The sequence below is a fragment of the Phyllostomus hastatus genome, unplaced genomic scaffold, assembly GCF_019186645.2.
Source record: "Phyllostomus hastatus isolate PE091 unplaced genomic scaffold, TTU_PhHast_1.1 phas_scaffold_60, whole genome shotgun sequence".
NCBI classification, from domain to species: Eukaryota; Metazoa; Chordata; class Mammalia; order Chiroptera; family Phyllostomidae; genus Phyllostomus; species Phyllostomus hastatus.
This window is the reverse complement of record NW_025334038.1, coordinates 11,668,790-11,683,710: the sequence shown is the minus strand read 5'-3', so window position 1 is coordinate 11,683,710 and position 14,921 is coordinate 11,668,790. Positions and strand designations below refer to the sequence as shown.

Genomic DNA, 14,921 nt, shown 5'->3' with positions numbered 1-14,921 from the left:
CTTCCCAAACTTCTTGATCTGAAAAGTCAGACAGTAAATGTTCATCATTTCTATAACCCTTGACTGCAATCAGGAAATGAATTCTTTATATTTTCCTTCAACATTTTTCATATTTTTAATCATATCCACTGACTGAGGTTAGGGTGAAAAAAATCACAATGTGATTATTCCTCTTTTTCTTTTTCTAAGATTTTATTGATTTATTTTTAGAGAGAGGAGAAAGGAGGGAGAAAAAGAGAGAGAGAAACATCAATGTGTGGTTGCCTCTCTTGCACTCCTCACTGGGAACCCAGCCCACAACTCAAGCATGTAACCTGACTGGGAATTGAACCAGTTACCCTTTGGTTCACAGGCCAGCACTCAATCCACTGAGCCACAACAGCCAAGGCAATAGTTATTCCTCTTTTCTGTAGCTAGATTACTTACATTGTAATGTACATTCTGATCTTTTCATGATGATACTTTACTTGTGTTTCAAAGCAACTTACCATATTTTGCCATATAAAATGTGTTCCCAAGTATGATGCACACTCACATTTTTGGCCCAAACTTTCAGGAAAAAAATCTTTCGTTTTAATTTTTTAATTCAAGTATTTATATTTAGAAACAAGACTAATTATTGTATTCCAGGTACTATTTTGCATACAGATATTGTTATCGCTTTCTAGAATTTAATACATAAACATAAACTTTTAATACATAAACATAAATAGAAGAATTAAAAACATTTATATAGAAAAGGAATTAGTGCTACCCATTAGTATACCCCATAGTATAATATGCATCCTTACTTTTCCCTCAAAAATTTGGACAAAACAGTGCATATTATACATGGGAAAATAGGGTGATATTTTAGGATTTGAGGAACAAGTTTATGTTGTATTAATTTAGACTGTTGTTCTTTGTCAACTCTGTAATCTCTCTTAGTCTTTACTCTCAATAAGTCCAGTTTTTTATTCTATAGTAATAAAACCTCTCCATTCCACTTTCTCCCTCTGGTATGTTTTACATTAGATTGGTTCCCATTTCTAAACCTCTGTAATCTCTCTTAGTCTTATACTCTCAATAAGTCCAGTTTTTTATTCTATAGTAATAAAACTTCTCCATTCCACTTTCTCCCTCTGGTATGTTTTACATTAGATTGGTTCCCATTTCTAAACCTTTCCTAGTCTATAATATTCGTCTTGTGTGATACAACCAGAACTACACGTTGGGTTACACTTATGGCAAATCATTATTTAATATAAGAATAGAATATTCTAAATTTCTAACATTTGTCAAACTGTTCAATTGTTAAGCACTCATATATTTTGGTGGGAAAACAAAATGCTACAGCTATCTTTGGAAAAAGTTTCTTATAAAGTTAAACTTGTGAATATATAAAACATTAAATAAATGATAAAATAAGATGTAAATAAAGGGAGTGGAATACTATGTTCATGGACTGGAAGATTCTGTGTTTTTGAAATGACCATTTTCCTTAAATTGATATATAGATTCAATGCAATAATAATCTAATGCCCAGTAGATTTTTTTTTTTAGAAATTGACATTTTAAATTTAAAATTTATATGAAAAGGTGATTGGTAACCAAAGTATCTTTCAAGGAGAACAAAGTTAGAATATTCACACTATTTTTGTCTACTGTCATAAGGAAGGAAAGTAGAGACATATAGATGAGTGGAATGGGTAGAGAATCTAGAAATAGACCCATGCATGTATGATCAATGGATTAGGGGAAAATAATAATTTGTTTGTATATTTTTTTACATATGTTCATATCTAACGGTTCTAGTAACCCTTTGAAACAGGTGTTATTTTCCCATTTTACAGATGGGAATAGTGAGGATTAAAAGACTAAGTGATAGGTCCAACATTATACAACCAATAGGTGGAGAGATCAAAATTCAAACATGGGTCATCTGACTTCTACTCCCAGGGTCCTTTTACTACACCATGCATCCTACCTCCATCCAGGACTGTGATACTGCCCCAGTCCTCTATATCATCTCCTTGTTTCTCTTTCATTTTCTCCCCTTTGTCCTTGTTACTCCCTTTTACAACTTTAGCCCTTCTTTTAATTCACTGATAGTTAGCATTCTCCTATAATTTGTATCCTGAGCTCTTTTTGCCAGGATAGTACATTGTTCTTCAGACATTGAAAACCACTTGCTGTTTGAAGCATCCAGTTTGCCTCAGAATGTCCTTTGTGTGGTGACATGGGTCCTTCTTTGCTTTTATGGTCCAATTTATTCAGAATTAAGCTGTCATAAGAGTAAGCTCTGAAGAGAAGGGGTTTTTCTCACTAATGCCTCATGAGTTACTTCATGGGAGATACATAGTATTTTCTTTATGTAGCATCTTGGAACATGTGAAAAAACATATGGTGAACTGAAGGTTGAATGTTAAATCTTGCTTTCTGCTAGTCCTGACATACAGCTTACTGCTAAGTCCTGTTAAATTTGTTCCCTTCTCTTAGTTGGTTGCTTCTAGGCCTTTGTTAATTCTTTCTAGGATTGCTCATCCAAGTCAAGATTAATATTGTGAAGTTAGCTTAACACCTTCTCAAGCAGGTGCCAGGGTCTGATGGTAGGGAGGCATGGTTTTTTAAGAGCTCAAATTCAGGTTTGGGCCTCTAGCCTCTTTGGCATTAATTTTTTCCCCTGTTTCTCCTTAGTCTTATCAGAAATTTCAGGGTTTTTTTTCTGAATTCTCAGGAACAGCCAGGTGGAAGATATGCAAAGGGCAAGCTGTGGAGCTTCTATGGCATGTAGCTGTTTTGCCCTTTCTAGGTGGTCCATTTCCCCCCAAATCTCCATGTATATGTTCAACAACCTGCAAGCTTTGTGGTCCTTTGATTTTTTTAAATTAAATTTATTGGGGTGACATTGGTTAATAAGATCATATAGGTTCCAAGTGTACATTTCTATGATATTAGATCTGTATATTGCACTGTGCCCACCACTTAAACTCAAACCATCTTCTGTCACCATATATTAGGCCCCCCTCCATTACCAACCCCTCCTTCCCTCTGGCAAATACCACATTGCTATCTGTGTCCATGAGTTTCAGTTTTATATCCCATATATGACTGAAATCATGTGGTTCTTAGCTTTTTCTGACTGACTTATTTCACCTAGCTTAATACTCTCAAGGTCCATCCATGTGGTCATAAATGACAGTATTTCATATTTTCTTATGGCTGAGTAGTATTCCTTTGTGTATATGTACCATATCTTTTTTATCCAGTCCTTTATAGAAGGATACTTTGGTTGTCTCTATGTCTTGGCTACCATGAATAATGCTACAATGAACTTAGGGGTGCATATATCTTTGCAAATACATATTTTTGAGGTTTTCAGGTAGGTACTCACAAGAGGAATTTTTGGGTCGTATGGTAACTGTATTCTTAATTTTTTGAGGAACTGCCATACTGTTTTCCATAGTGGCTGTAGCAGTCTACATTCCCACCAGCAGTGAATGAGGGTTCCTTTTTCTCCCAATCTCTCCGACATTTGTTATCACTGTCTTGTTGATAATTGCCATTCTAACAGGTGTGAGGTGGTATCACATAAAAATGTGGAACTCTTTGTGAATTTGCATGTCATCTGTGCACAGAAGCTGTGCTGATCTTCTCTGTATTGTTTCACTTCTAGTAAATATGCTGCCAAAGTAACACCATTAATTTTTGACAAAGATATAAGGCAATTCTGTGGAGAAAGGTGTCTTTTCAACAAATATTCCTGGAACAATTAGATATTCACATGCAAAAAGAAGAAGGAAAAAGAGGAGGAAGAAGGAGCCAAAACTCAATCCAATGCATTGGAGGGTATGCTGGGAAGATGGTGGAGTAGGAAGTATCAGGAAGCTATCTCCTCCCAGATACAAATTGCACTGGCAGAATCATTTAATGTCACTATCTTGGAACACAGGAGAATATTAAAGACCTGCAACTTTCAGGGGAAGTCTTAGACAGTAGATTTTGGCTAATTTCAGTCATTTCCAAATCTTACTTACCACAATAACAGCTACCCATTTCCCACTTCCAGCCCCATGGCAAGCAGTTATATACATGTTCCTGGAGCAACTTGCACATAGCTTGTGGAAGTCAGTGTAGGCAAAAAGGACCCTATACACCAAATATCAAAGATCTGTGCTCTGACTACTGATTGCTGCTTCTAGTCACAGAGGGGCAGATGAAGTAGGAGCACCCTTTGTTGGTGCACATCCTCCATTATTACAATCCCCTCCCTCTTCAGCTAAAGTGACTTCCCCAGGGATTTAAGTGGCCAGCACTTTTATCTTCCCCTTCATTTTTCCATTTTTTTCCTTTTAGAAGCCAGACATTAAAGATTAAGCTATTCAGAAACAAATACATATATGGGTTAAATTTGAAGGTGACCACACATGCCCAGGGAAAGGCTCAGGCTCAGAACAGATCTAAGAATACCTAAAGTGTATACCTCAGGTTGTTCCTTGACACAGAGAGAGCCTATGAAAATAAAATAAGACAAATATAATATATGAAAACAAAAACAGTAGAACATAAGGACAGGGGAGAATGTTATTTATCGAGTTACCACATTATTAGATTCAAATATCCAGTTTTCACCAAAGAAGTCATAGGCATACAAAGAAACAAGAAAGTATGGTCCATTCAAAGGGAAAAGAAATAAGTCAACAGAAACTCTTTGAAAAAGACCTAATGACAGATCTTGTAGGCAAAGACTAAAACAATTGTCTTAAAAGTACTCAAAGAACTAAAGGAAGATGTAGAGAAAGTAAAAAATTTTAAAAAATGATGTCTGAACAAAATGGAAATATTAATAATGAGATAGAGAACAAATCAAAAATATAATTCTGGAGCTGAAAAGTAAAATAATTGACATGAAAAATTCACTGGAAGAAATCAAAGGCAGATTTGAGCAGACAGAAGTAAGAATCAGAGAACTTGAAGATAGAACAATGGAAATTTTCCCATCTGTGGGACAGAAAGAAAAAAGAATGAAGAGAAGTGATAACTTTAAGAGACCTGTGTGAAGCTCAAACAGATTAACACATGCATTGTGGGAGTCCTATGAGAAGAGTGAAAAGGACTGAGAGAATATTTGAAGAAATAAGTTTTGAAAGCTTCCCAAATTTGGCCAAAAACATGTTTATAACAGCTAAGAAGCTAATAAACCTTAAATAAGATGAACTCAAAGTGACCACACTGAAACACAATTATAATCAAACTTTCAAAAGACGAAAAGAATCTTGAAAGCAGCAAGACAGAAACAGTTCATCACATACAAGGGATACTCAAAAAGATTAGCAGTAGATCTCTGATCAGAAACTTTTGAGGCCAATGGGAGGGAAGTGGGGAGGGGTCAGAGGGGGTGCTGGACTGGGAGTAAAAAAGAGAAAACTGTATTTGAACAATGAGTAAAATAAAATTTAAAAAAAAGAAAAGAAACGTTGGAGGCCAGAAGACAGTGGGCTGATATGATCCAGCAATTTCACTTTGGGGTATATACCAAAAAGAATCAAAAACAGGTACTTGAGGTCCTCTGTATGTCCTCTTTGGAGAAGTGTCTGTTCAAGTCCTTTATCCAATTTTTAATTGGGTTGCTTGTCTTCTTAGAGTGGAGTTGTGTAAGTTCTTTATATATTTTGGAGATTAAACCCTTGTCTGAGGTATCATTGGCAAATATGTTTTCCCATACAGTTGGTTCTCTTTTTATTTTAATACTGTTTTCTTTAGCTGTGCAGAAGCTTTTTATTTTGATAAGATCCCATTTGTTTATTCTTTCCCTTATGTCCCTTGCTCTAGGGGACATATCAGTAAAAATCTTGCTGTGAAATATCTGAGATTTTCCTGCCTATGTTCTCCTCTAAGACTTTAACAGTGTCACAGATTATATTTATATCTTTTATCCACCTTGAATTTATTTTTGTGTATGGTGTAAGTTGGTGCTTGAGTTTCATTTTTTTGCACGGAGCTGTCCAGTTCTCCCAACACCATTTGTTGAAGAGGCTATTGTTACCCCATTTTATGTTGCTGCCCCCTTTGTCAAATATTAATTGACTGTGAAGACTTGGGTTTATTTCTGGGCTCTCTGTTCTGTTCAGTCAGAATGGCTATCATAAACAAAGAAACAAACAAGTGTTGGAGAGGTTGTGGAGAAAAGGGGACCCTCATGCACTTTTGGTGGGATTGCAGACTGGTACAACCACTATGGAAAACAGTATGGGATTTTTCTAAGAAAACTAAAAATGAATCTGCCTTCTGACCCAGCAATTCCACTGCTAGGATTATATCCTAAGAACCCTGAAACACCAATCCAAAAGAACCTATGCACTCCAATGTTCATAGCAGCACAATTTACAATAGCCAAGTTCTGGAAGCAACCTAGGTGCCCACCAGCAAATGAATGGATCAAAAAACTATGGTACATTTACACAATGGAATTCTATGCAGCAGAAAAAAAGAAGGAGTTCCTACCTTTGCGACAGCATAGATGGAACTGGAGAGCATTATGCTAAGTGAAATAAGCCAGGTGGTGAAAGACAAATACCATATGATCTCACCTTTAACTGGAACCTCATCAACAAAAGAAACAAGCAAGCAAAATAAACCAGAGACATTGAAATTAAGAACAATCTGACATTAACCATAGGGGAGGTGGGAGGGGACAATGGTGTGGGGAGGGTTTTCAGAAACAACTGTAAAGGACACATGGACAAAACCAAGTGGAGGATGGAATCGGGAGTGGAATCAGGGGAGGGAGGTAGGGATGGCTGTGGTGGGGAGGAGTGGGGGGGAATGCAGACAATCCTACTTGAGCGTCAATAAAATAATGGTTTGTAAATATACAACATAAAACTATAAAAATTATAAAGAAAATAAAGGAGAAAATTTTTCTGACTCTGAGTTAGGCGAATGTTTTATATAGAATACCAAAAATATGAACTGTAAAAGACAAAAGTGATTTTACTTCATCAAAATCAAAAAGATCTCTTCCTTCCCCCCCAAAAAAACTTGTTAAGAGAGAATCAATGGACAAGCCACAAACTAGGAAGAAATTTTTGTAAAGCATATATTTGCTAGTTGAATATATAAATGTATATACAATTTTATATATTTATATAAAATGTATATACATATAAGTTTATATACATGAAATATATAAATTCAATTTATAAATTCAATTTATAAATTTATATATGTGATAAATATATATAAATTTAAAATATACAAAAGGAATTTATAAAAAAATACATGAAATCGCTCAGAACTCAAAAATAAAACAAAAAAATTGTTTAGTGGTTGAAAGAGAGACATCACCTCAGAAGATATGAGGTCAAATAAGCACTTGAAGGGATGCTCAATATCATTAGTCATTACAGAAATGCTAGTTAAAACCATAATGAAATATCAGTACATATGCATTAGAATAGGCAAAATTTTTACAAACTGATGATACAAGTGATGGCAACAGTGCTAAACAATTGAAACTGACATATATTGCTGGTAGGAATGTAGCATGGTATAGGAACTTTGGAAACCAGTGTGCCAATTTCTTATAAAGTTAAACATCCTCTTACCATATAAACTAGCAATCCCACTTTTGAGTATTTAGTCAAGATAAATGAAAACATGTGTTCACTCAAAAAAATCTGCATGGAAATGTTTATAGCAGCTTTATTTATAGTTCCCTATACCTTGAAGTAATCCAGATGTCCTTCACCTGGTAAATGCACAAACAATTGTAATATATCCCTGCAATATATTACTTACCAATAAAGAAGAACTAGGAATACATCCAACAGCACAGATGAATTTCAAATGCTAAGTAAAAGAAATCAGATTAAAAGTCTTCATATACAAGTGAGTCTATTTATGTACTATTCTGGAATGTACAAAACTATAGAGGCAGAAAACAGATGAGCTTTTCCCAGGAGCTGGAGGTGAGAGGAAGAGTTTGCTATAGAGCAACATAAGGGAACTTTTTTAAAAAAAGTCCTGAGGTGATTTCCAGGGTCCAGAGTTAACTCTGTGTGTGTCTGCATTCGTGAACACAGATAAGCATGAATGTTCTTGGCCATAAACTTTCCGTTTTATCATCCTAACATTAAGTGCCTATTGAAAAATGTCTCTTTTTATTGCATATTTTTTAATTACTTTATTGTTGTTCAATTACAGTTGTCTGCATTTTCCCACCACCACTCTCCCCCACCCCAGCCAAACCTATCTCCCTCCTTTGCTTCCAACCTCCCCCTTGGTTTTGTCCATGTGTCCTTTATAGTAGTTCCTGAAACCCTTCTCCCCACTGTCCACTCCCTCCTCCCCTCTGGCTATTGTTAGACTGTTCTCAATTGTCTCTGGTTATATTTTGTTTGCTTTTTTCTCTTGTTGATTATGTTCCCGTTAAAGGTGAGATCATATGGTATTTGTCTTTTACCACCTGGCTTATTTCACTTAACATAATGCTATCTCTCCAGTTCCATCCATGCTGTAGCAAAGGATAGGAGCTTCTTTCTCCCTGCTGTGTAGAATTCCATTGTGTAAATGTACCACAGTTTTCTGATCCACTCACTTACTTATGAGCACTTAGGTTGCTCATATTTTCAAAAAGGAAGACAAAAGAAGTTTGCATTTATTCTTATTTGGAAAAGAAGAATTTTTACTTTGTAAATCTGAATTAGAAAGTCTATATTAATCTCAAAGGAAGCTTTCAAGGTTCATGTTTCATAACTTCTTTAGTGACATTTGAAATTTTGTTGTTAATTTTAGGTTGTTAGAAGTTGTTTCCTTTATGATTAATTCCACCATAAACCATATTGCCACTACTTTTTCCAACTTGGTTGAGCAGTGGTTTGCCCTGTGACCTCATTTCTCTCATCTGAAAAATCTAAAAAGAGTTACTGATTTTTCAGTTTGTTTAGATTTTTACTTGTTAGGGTGGAGTAGCAACTTCTCAGCTCCTTAACTTGACACTTCTCCAACAAAGATATACAAATAGTGAACAAGCAAATGCAAAAATGTTTGACATCGTTAGTCATCAGGGAAATGCAAATCAAAACCTCAAGAGATACCACTTCACACCTACTGGGATGGTTAGAATCAAAAAGTTGGATAACAAGTGTTGTCAAAGACAACATAGAGAAGTTGGAACCCCTTGAATACTAATGGTTGAAATGTAAATAGTTCCAGCTGTTTTGAAAAACAATCTGGCACTTCTTCAAATGATTAAACATAGAATTAGCATATGACCTGGCCATTCAACTCTTTTAGGTATGTGTCTAAGAGGAATGAAAATATATGTGCACACAAAAACTTGTGTATGAATGTTCATAGCAGCATTATTTATAAAAACCAAAAGTTGGAAATAATCAAAATATCTATCAACAGATAAATGGATAAAAAAATGTGCTATATCCTTACAGTGGAATATTTTTGAGCCTTAAAAAGGGATAAAGTATTGATGCATGCTTACAACATGGATGAACCTTGAAAACATGAAAGAAGCCAGTCACAAAAGACCATGTATTATGTGATTCTACATCTATGAAAGCTCAGAATAGGGAAATCTTTAAAAACAGAAAAAAAAGATTAGTGGTTGCTTAGGGCTGAAAAGGCAGGACAGCATTTAAGAGAATGATAGCTAAAGGATACAGACAGGAGTTCCTTCTTTTTTAAATTGGGATATAATTGACATATAACATTTTAAGAGTACAACATAATGATTTGATATATGTATATGTTGTGAAATGATACCACAATAAGTTTAGTTAACATCTATCACCACACATAGTTACAATATTTTTCTTGTGACAAGAATGTCAAAGAATTATCCTCTTTGCAACTTTCAAATATGTAATATAGTATTGTTAACTGTAGTCCCTGTGCTGCACATTACATCCCGGACTTATCTTACAGCTGGAAGTTTGTGTCTGACCACCTTCCCCCATTTCACCCGCAGCCCCAAGGAGTTCCTTCTATAAATGAGGAAAATTTTCTAGTATTTACCATGGTGATGGTTGCACTATCTGTGAATATATTAGAAATCACTGAAGTGGTGTAAATGGGTGAATTATATAGCATTATGCATTATATCTCAATAAAGCTGTTAAGTAAGAAATTAGGATATTTTTTTAAATGTACATAATAACCATCAAGTTTAATGGCAAGAGACCAAGTGTTTACAAGTGGCACCTCTTCCAACGCCCCCACTTCTCATTTCCCTTTTGCAATCCAAACCTAGTGGTGAGGGTTCAGCAGCGTGTGGTGCTGCCAACACTCTTTAGAGTCAATCCCACCTCTAGTGATCTAACTCAAGCTAAAAAAGAAGGGGGTAGAGGTAGGAGAAGGGATTTCTCTAAACCATGGCTCATACCAGGCATAGTCTTCCAGTCAACTGGGTGGTAAACAACAAAAGCTTCTCCTGTGCACTCTCCTGGAGGGGTGAAGAAACTTCATTGTTGCAGGCCTGGTGCTGGCATGTGAAATTAGATCGCTCTAACTTCAAAACAGACCTGGGTTTCTGGAGCACAGCTACTGGTGCTCTGCAGGAGAAAAGTGAGGCCTATGGTGGGGATACCTGTGTGCTGTCTGTGACAGTGTGGAACAGTTGTGCCATTAAGACCTTCTACAGACATGTTGTACACCAGCAGAATGTGTCCCATAGATGGAGAGTGTGCTTAAGAACCCTTTTTAGCCCTGGCTGGGTGACTCAGTTGGTTGGAGCATCATCCTGTACACCAAGGGGTTGCATGTTGGATCCCTGATTAGGGCACCTAACTAGGTTGCAGGTTTCATGCCTGGTTGGGGTGCATATGGGAGGCAATTTATCAATGTTTTCTCTCTCATCGATGTCTCTCTCTTCTTTCCTCTCAATCTAAAAATCAGTAAACATATTCTTGAATGAGGATTTTTAAAAAAGAATCCATTTTAATGGCAAGCATTTCATTCTCAACCACCCTCCCCTCTACCAAACCCAGTCTCTTCCCCATCATTGGTAGTTCTGAACATTAGATTTTTTTTTTTACCATGAGGTCAGAACGTACCTAAGTATATGATTGTAAATAGTAAAACAGGAGACAGAATTGGGTATTAGCAAGTATTTTTCATTTTCATTAGTGTGTGAAGTTTTAATATAAACATAGAACTATAAAGCATTAAAGAATTAGTTTCTTTTTAAACAAGTAGATTTTTATTGATGAAAACTGAATAGTGTCTGTCATTTTACCATACTCTAGTTCCATTCATTCACTGTACTTTTCTAATAGATTTGACATGCAAGTACATGTTTTTAGTGTTGTCTATACTATTCCTATATGTTTGTTATCAAAATACATGTAATTTTTAAACTTACATGAAAATTTATGTTAATAAGTTTTAACTTTATCAAATTGCCACCTCTTTGTGCTACAATACCACCAAAATCCCATTAAAATGATAGTTATTTCCTTATTAATATTAATAATGATAATACAGCCTAACAAGAATTTTTCCGTTGTTAAATAATTCTCTAACAGCTAATTTTCAATAGAAGCACCATTTGAAGATGGTTGGGAATTTTGTGAGGAAGTGTTTGGGTTGTCACAATGATGGGGGTTGATTTTCGGCCAGCTGTCCTATTTGGTAGATCCACTAAACCTAAAGATTTAGATTTCAGCCCCTGTCTTAACACCTGCCACAGCATTGGTCCTTCCAATGAATTCCTCATCTTCTCGATGTTTAGAGGATAAATTAACTTTTGCAAGCATTTTAAATTGTAGCTTCCTTTTTACCAAGTGAGCGACCACTTGTCTGTATTAACTTCTAAATGTTTTATCCTCTGCTGTTTCCTATCCCACCTTCTTTCATCGTGGGTTTGTGGTTGTTTTGGGGGGGGTTGTTTTAGTTTTTTTTATTTTCCTTTGCTGTTAGTGTGAGATAATATCTCCTTCTGAGGGTATGGAAATGAATTAGGTGGTTTGTTTGGTTGTTGACCGGCTGGTGTCTGGCAGTTAGTAGTGGCTAGCTAGGGATAGATCTGCTAAACATGCTGCCTGCCATGTGTGAGCCCACTCAAAATGTCAATAGTTGTCAGTTACCGTTCATTCCAGCCTTGCCTGAACTCAGTGTAAACAGTGTGTTTAGACACTAATATTTTCTTAGCTGAGCGTTATGTATAATCTTATTCATTACTATTTCTCAAGCTGAGCTGTTTGAAACTATTTTGCATTCAAAACTAACAGTTAAAGCAGTATCATGGTTTCTTATTAAGAGGAAGAATGCATTGAATAAATTGTTTCCTTACTCTAGCATTCAGCTCTACTACATGTTTATTCTTCATATTAACAGATATTTTGGTAAAAGGCCTCAGTGGGATTGTAGAGGAGCGTCAAATCTTAATGAACTTCATCAGTTATTAAGTGACATAATGATTAGAAGGCTAAAGAATGAAGTTTTAAGCCAGCTGCCCCCTAAAATCAGACAACGTATTGCTTTTGATCTTCCATCAGCAGCAGCTAAGGTGAGAACCCTTGTTTGATTGAAAGTCTTATTTTAAATAATTTTAAATTACACTAAGAAAGATTGCATGTATTTCATATTTTACAGAAGGAAAAAGTCTGCTTTCTTAATATTGCTTTAACTAATAGAGCATGTGAATTGGCTTTGTATTATTTTAAGAAGCGAGCAAGAAGAATTTAACTCGAGTCATTAAATAATATGAAAAGATTTGGTATCCTAGTGATTAAAATATATTTCTGCTGAATAGAGAAAGAAAATTACTTCGGTTAGAACAAAGGGTTTAGTATTAAGAATTCTAAGCATCTGTGGAGTATGAAGCAAGGGAAGTTGGGTTTCTTCCTTTAGGATTTTTAAAATATATAAATAGCTGTCCTCTACAATAACTTAGATACAGCCCTGTTCTTGAAATCTTAAAACTCTGTGATCATGTAAAATGTGAAGTTAAACATATCAAAAAAACAAATTACATTTTGGGTAGTGCAATGCTTATATATTCTCTGAAATTTCTTCAAGTCTGTATGTAACTTTGTTAGCAACGACTATTTATTGCATTGTTTTGTTTTGAAATTTTAGAGTAAGCATTCCATAAACATTGAGCAAAGTTATTGGAAAAATAATGATCCAATTTCCTTTATTCACTATTTTAGCATGAGAAGGAAAAATAAAGAGAATATATGTTTATATTATATTTTTGTTTTACTAATATGCTCCCAGTCTTTATGTTTATTTAAATAAAATCATATCATTTTATTAAAATACTTTGCTACCATACACATTTTCAATAGTCTGCTTTCTTATGGATTTACATTTTTATGCTTACTTTATAAAATGTTTCCCCTTAAGAGGAAGCTACAATTGCTTGATTTTGATGTTAGCAAATTATTTGGTTTTCACCCACAGCTTATCATTAGTTTCTATCATTGGTGCAAACATGTGACTGACCTGCCTCCATGTTGATGTTTTTAAATGAAATAAACATATTGGCATCTTTACAAATTTTCTTTTTATATCTTTATATATAAAAATTAAGGTAGGACACAATTCATTACTGCATTAATTGTTCTGTTCTTTATGCTGCATTTCTAAACATTGTTATTTTCTCCCACATAGGAATTGAATACCAGCTTTGAAGAGTGGGAAAAATTAATGAGAGCTTCAAATTCAATTGCTTCTGAGACTATTATGGGGTTGATTACTCGCATGTTTAAACAAACTGCTATTGCCAAGGTACTCATTGCTGGGCCATTGTGTGTTTGTCTTGATATAAATTATTTAACGTATTGTACTGTTTTTGCATAAGCAGTTTATTTGCTTATTATAACATGTCTTTAAACTCTTTATAATTAAAAAATTTAGACATGTTCAGAGTAAACAAAATAGTATATTGGACACTCTCATACCCATTCATATATTGATCTTTTCCAATGTAAGAGTACACTTTGATAATGTTTTATACTTTAAAGGACATAAGGTCATACATATATTCATCTTTATTATTGCTTTTTCTATGGCTTTATTATATAACTGCTACACATAATCTTTCTTGGTTGTTTTTTTTTTAAAGGAATAATCTTGTGGGACTGCATCCTGAAACTATGTGGTTTGTGCTAACTCTAGGAGTTAGTGAGAGTTTAATTGAATTTTTAGACACCTTTTTGTTTAAGAGAATTAGAGAATTGGTGTAGAAAAATGGCGTTTAACTGGTGTTAGAAAACACCACGCATAATATCTGCTCTTGCCAATGTGTAATTCAATATGGGGCTCAGCATTTCTTGATATTTGGCAGAAAGAACCTTCTTTCACCAAAGCATCAGTGAGTCAGATTATGCCGAAGGTTTCAAAGGGGATGTTGGTTATTTTTTTTGTTTTTTCGTTTTTTTGTTTTTTAAAATATATTTTATTGATTATGCTATTAGAGTTGTTCCATTTTCCCCCCTTCACTCCCTTCTCCCTGCACACCCCCACCCACCCACATTCCCCCACTTTAGTTCATGTCCATGTATCATACTTATAAGTTCTTTGGTTTCTACATTTCCCATACTATTCCTACCCTCCCCCTGTCTAATTTCTACCTACCATCTATGCTACTTATTCTCTGTACCTTTTCCCCCTCTCTCCCCCTCCCACTCCCCTCCTACTCCCCTGTTCATAACCCTCCATGTGATCTCCATTTCTGTGGTTCTGTTCTTGTTCTGGTTGTTTGTTTAGTTTGTTTTTGTTTTGTTTTTGTTTATGTTTTAGGTGTGGTTGCTAATAATAGTGAGTTTGCTATCATTTTACTATGCATGTTTTTTATCTTCTTTTTCTTAGGTAAGTCCCTTTAACAGTTCATATGATAAGGGCTTAGTGATAATGAACTCCTTTAACTTGACCTTATTTGAGAAACACTTTATCTGCCCTTCCATTCTAAATGAAAGCTT

At 35.0% G+C, this 14,921-nt stretch overlaps 1 protein-coding gene and 1 non-coding gene across 2 annotated transcripts in view; one reads left to right on the top strand and one right to left on the bottom strand.

Moving 5' to 3' along the window:
- Positions 1 to 14,921, top strand: part of ZRANB3 (zinc finger RANBP2-type containing 3) — a 226,103-nt gene that overhangs the window by 131,177 nt on the left and 80,005 nt on the right. The window contains exons 7-8 of the mRNA XM_045826044.1: positions 12,331 to 12,502; positions 13,612 to 13,728. Of these exons, the coding sequence (XP_045682000.1) occupies positions 12,331 to 12,502; positions 13,612 to 13,728 (289 nt within the window). The remainder of the gene's footprint in view (positions 1 to 12,330; positions 12,503 to 13,611; positions 13,729 to 14,921) is intronic.
- Positions 3,573 to 3,678, bottom strand: LOC123810531. The gene has a single exon (XR_006784259.1). It is a non-coding gene; the product is annotated as a U6 spliceosomal RNA (small nuclear RNA).